Source organism: Pinus tabuliformis, chromosome 8 (assembly GCF_031772625.1).
Source record: "Pinus tabuliformis cultivar Carrire ecotype Pingquan chromosome 8, CPIR1, whole genome shotgun sequence".
In the NCBI taxonomy this organism is placed as follows: domain Eukaryota; kingdom Viridiplantae; phylum Streptophyta; class Pinopsida; order Pinales; family Pinaceae; genus Pinus; species Pinus tabuliformis.
In genome coordinates, this window is record NC_142294.1 from 1987653350 (window position 1) to 1987655712 (window position 2363).

General features: G+C 32.2%; 1 protein-coding gene across 1 annotated transcript; it reads left to right on the forward strand.

Annotated features, from left to right (window-relative positions):
• Window positions 1–418: 418 nt before the first annotated feature.
• On the forward strand, window positions 419–1294 carry LOC149244412 (MLP-like protein 423). The gene is made up of 2 exons (XM_089367999.1): window positions 419–669; window positions 845–1294. The coding sequence occupies exons 1-2, from the start codon at window positions 495–497 to the stop codon at window positions 1123–1125; spliced, it is 456 nt and encodes a 151-aa protein (XP_089224125.1). The 5' UTR covers window positions 419–494; the 3' UTR covers window positions 1126–1294.
• Window positions 1295–2363: the final 1069 nt, after the last annotated feature.

The window sequence follows — 2363 nt, forward strand, 5'->3', positions numbered from 1 at the left end:
AAAAGAGACACATACTTTTAATCATTACATCGAGTCAAAATAATTTTAAATAAAATAATAATTAATTAAAAACACAAAATAATAAATAATAATAAAATAATCTTAATATTGGTATATTTTATATGATCCTTTCAAAGCCAAACTAAGTGAGGAGCTGAGGCCTCAAAGCACTTGTACTCTGCCAAAGCAAAATTAAATTGAAACCAGGTAGTTGAAAGCAATAACTACATAATTTAATGGGTGACCGAACTCTTCCATTCACATTTATGCAAACTTCCGAGATAACGACATCATCACGTGTGTACAGCTCAAAGCGCCTACCTATACACGCGTTCTTCATTGTTTGGCCCAGTGCATTTATGGCTATATGATCATCTCTGTCCTGGCACCGCCTATATAAACTCCTTCAGACCTCCCACCTCCCAACATTGGTAGCCTCCCAACACATAATTTTGGTTTTGCTCTGCTTGTTGTAAGGCTTCAGCTGAAAAAAAATGGCGCAAACTGTGAGCGTGGAGATAGATTTGAAGGTTTCTGCTCAGAAACTGTGGGGTGCCATTCAGGATTCTGCAACCTTATTTCCGAAGATAATGCCCTCTCATTTCAAAAGCATTGAAGTCATCGGAGATGGTAGCGTGGGCACCATCCGCAAAATGAAATACGGAGAAGGTATGAAACAACTCTCATTTCCAAATCTGAGTTTTGGAATTCAAAATCATGTAATATGGAATTTAAAATATTTTCGAAATCTAGATTAGATTCATTAGATCTATACTAGACTATTCTTTTGCCTCCAAATTTACTTAAAGAGTGTAATGAAAAAATCCTGGTTGGTTGGTTGCAGGAATGAAAGGGGCGACCCATGCATCCGAGAAAATTGAAGCATTGGACGAAACAAATATGACCGTTACTTATACTGTGATAGAAGGCGAGATTCTGGGCATATTCAAAGTCTTCAAGCCGACCTTGAAGGTAATTCCAGGAGCTGATGCCAATTCCTCCAAATTAAGCTGGAACGTTGAGTTCGAACCAGCAGGCAACGCAACTCCCCCAACAGAGCCAATCAAGGAAGCAGCCATCAACACATTTAAGGCTGTGGAAGGATATCTGCTGACAACAGCTTGAGTTTCACACGGACGATATCATGTTTAGTATATAGAATAATGGATCACAGTGTTGATTGCCACAACCTTGTCCTCCGCAGTCTCTTTGTGCTAGGAAATGGTTCCATGCTGAGAGACTTTTTATTTAATTGGATATAAAGTTATTCATATATTTCTCATATTCAGATTCACATCTTTGTTTTGCATCCATTGTTAGGGTTTTAAGCCTGTGGATATATTTTGGGTTCAGCAATTCCATATGTTCACCTCATTCACACGAAGTTACCAATTCAATTTCTTTAAGATTTTTTGTTTTTTTGCATGTAGCTTTTGGAGTCAATCCAAAATTTGAGAGATCAACTACGTTTGGAGGATATTTGGTTAATCTATCACCATCCAAACTAAATTAAGCATAAACTAAATTAAGCATATGATGTTGCTTACTAATTATTTGAAAAAAACACACGCACACATTGCTGTAAGACAACATGGGCTGCACATAAAATATTCACTGACAATTGTCTCGTCCTTTCCTTGGATAAGAGCACTACTTATGCCTGGTATACAATAGCCTTATATCATTATTTATATAGAAAGGGAAAAGTAGAAGGGATATCTTTATAGGTTTTTGTCATATTTTAAATTAGTGTTGATTTATTTTAATTTTTAATTTATTTATTGTCTAAAAGATTAAATTTTTGAGATGCAAATATCTTTGATTTTTTTAAGAGTTTGATAGACCAGTTAGTTTAATTCTCCTTTAAATAAACTATATTCTACACTAATACCATGGTTTCTTATAAACTTTTAGTTCAAAAATCACTTTACATTAACTACCCAACAAAAATTAATTAAAAAAAATAACATAAGGTTATTTTTATTTTATTTCAACTACCTAACAAAAGTTCATTAAAAAACAATAATGTAGAATTTTCATTGTAACATAGAGTTATTTTCATTTTATTTTGAGAGAGTTCAAATATTTACATTACATTAATCTTATCAAAATATTTACACCATCTATTAAGCCTCTCTTCTCAAAAATATATTTTTATTAAAAATATATATATTAATAAATAAAAATGATATTAAAAGTATTCTTGAAATTTTAAATTTTTTGATTTATTAAAATACATTTTTAATTAATGAAAAAAATAATGATTTCACACAAAAATGTAGCACTACGTTGTATATATTAAAGAAAGTTAAAACATTCAAACTAATACTTCATATACTCTTTAAGGCCTGGCCACTTTCTTG

Excerpts from the sequence above, each read along its gene's own strand:
- LOC149244412 (XM_089367999.1), top strand. The coding sequence starts at position 495 with ATGGCGCAAACTGTGAGCGTGGAGATAGATTTGAAGGTTTCTGCTCAG. Across the intron at positions 670-844 it reads CAAAATGAAATACGGAGAAG|GAATGAAAGGGGCGACCCAT; the intron begins GTATGAAACAAC and ends GGTTGGTTGCAG.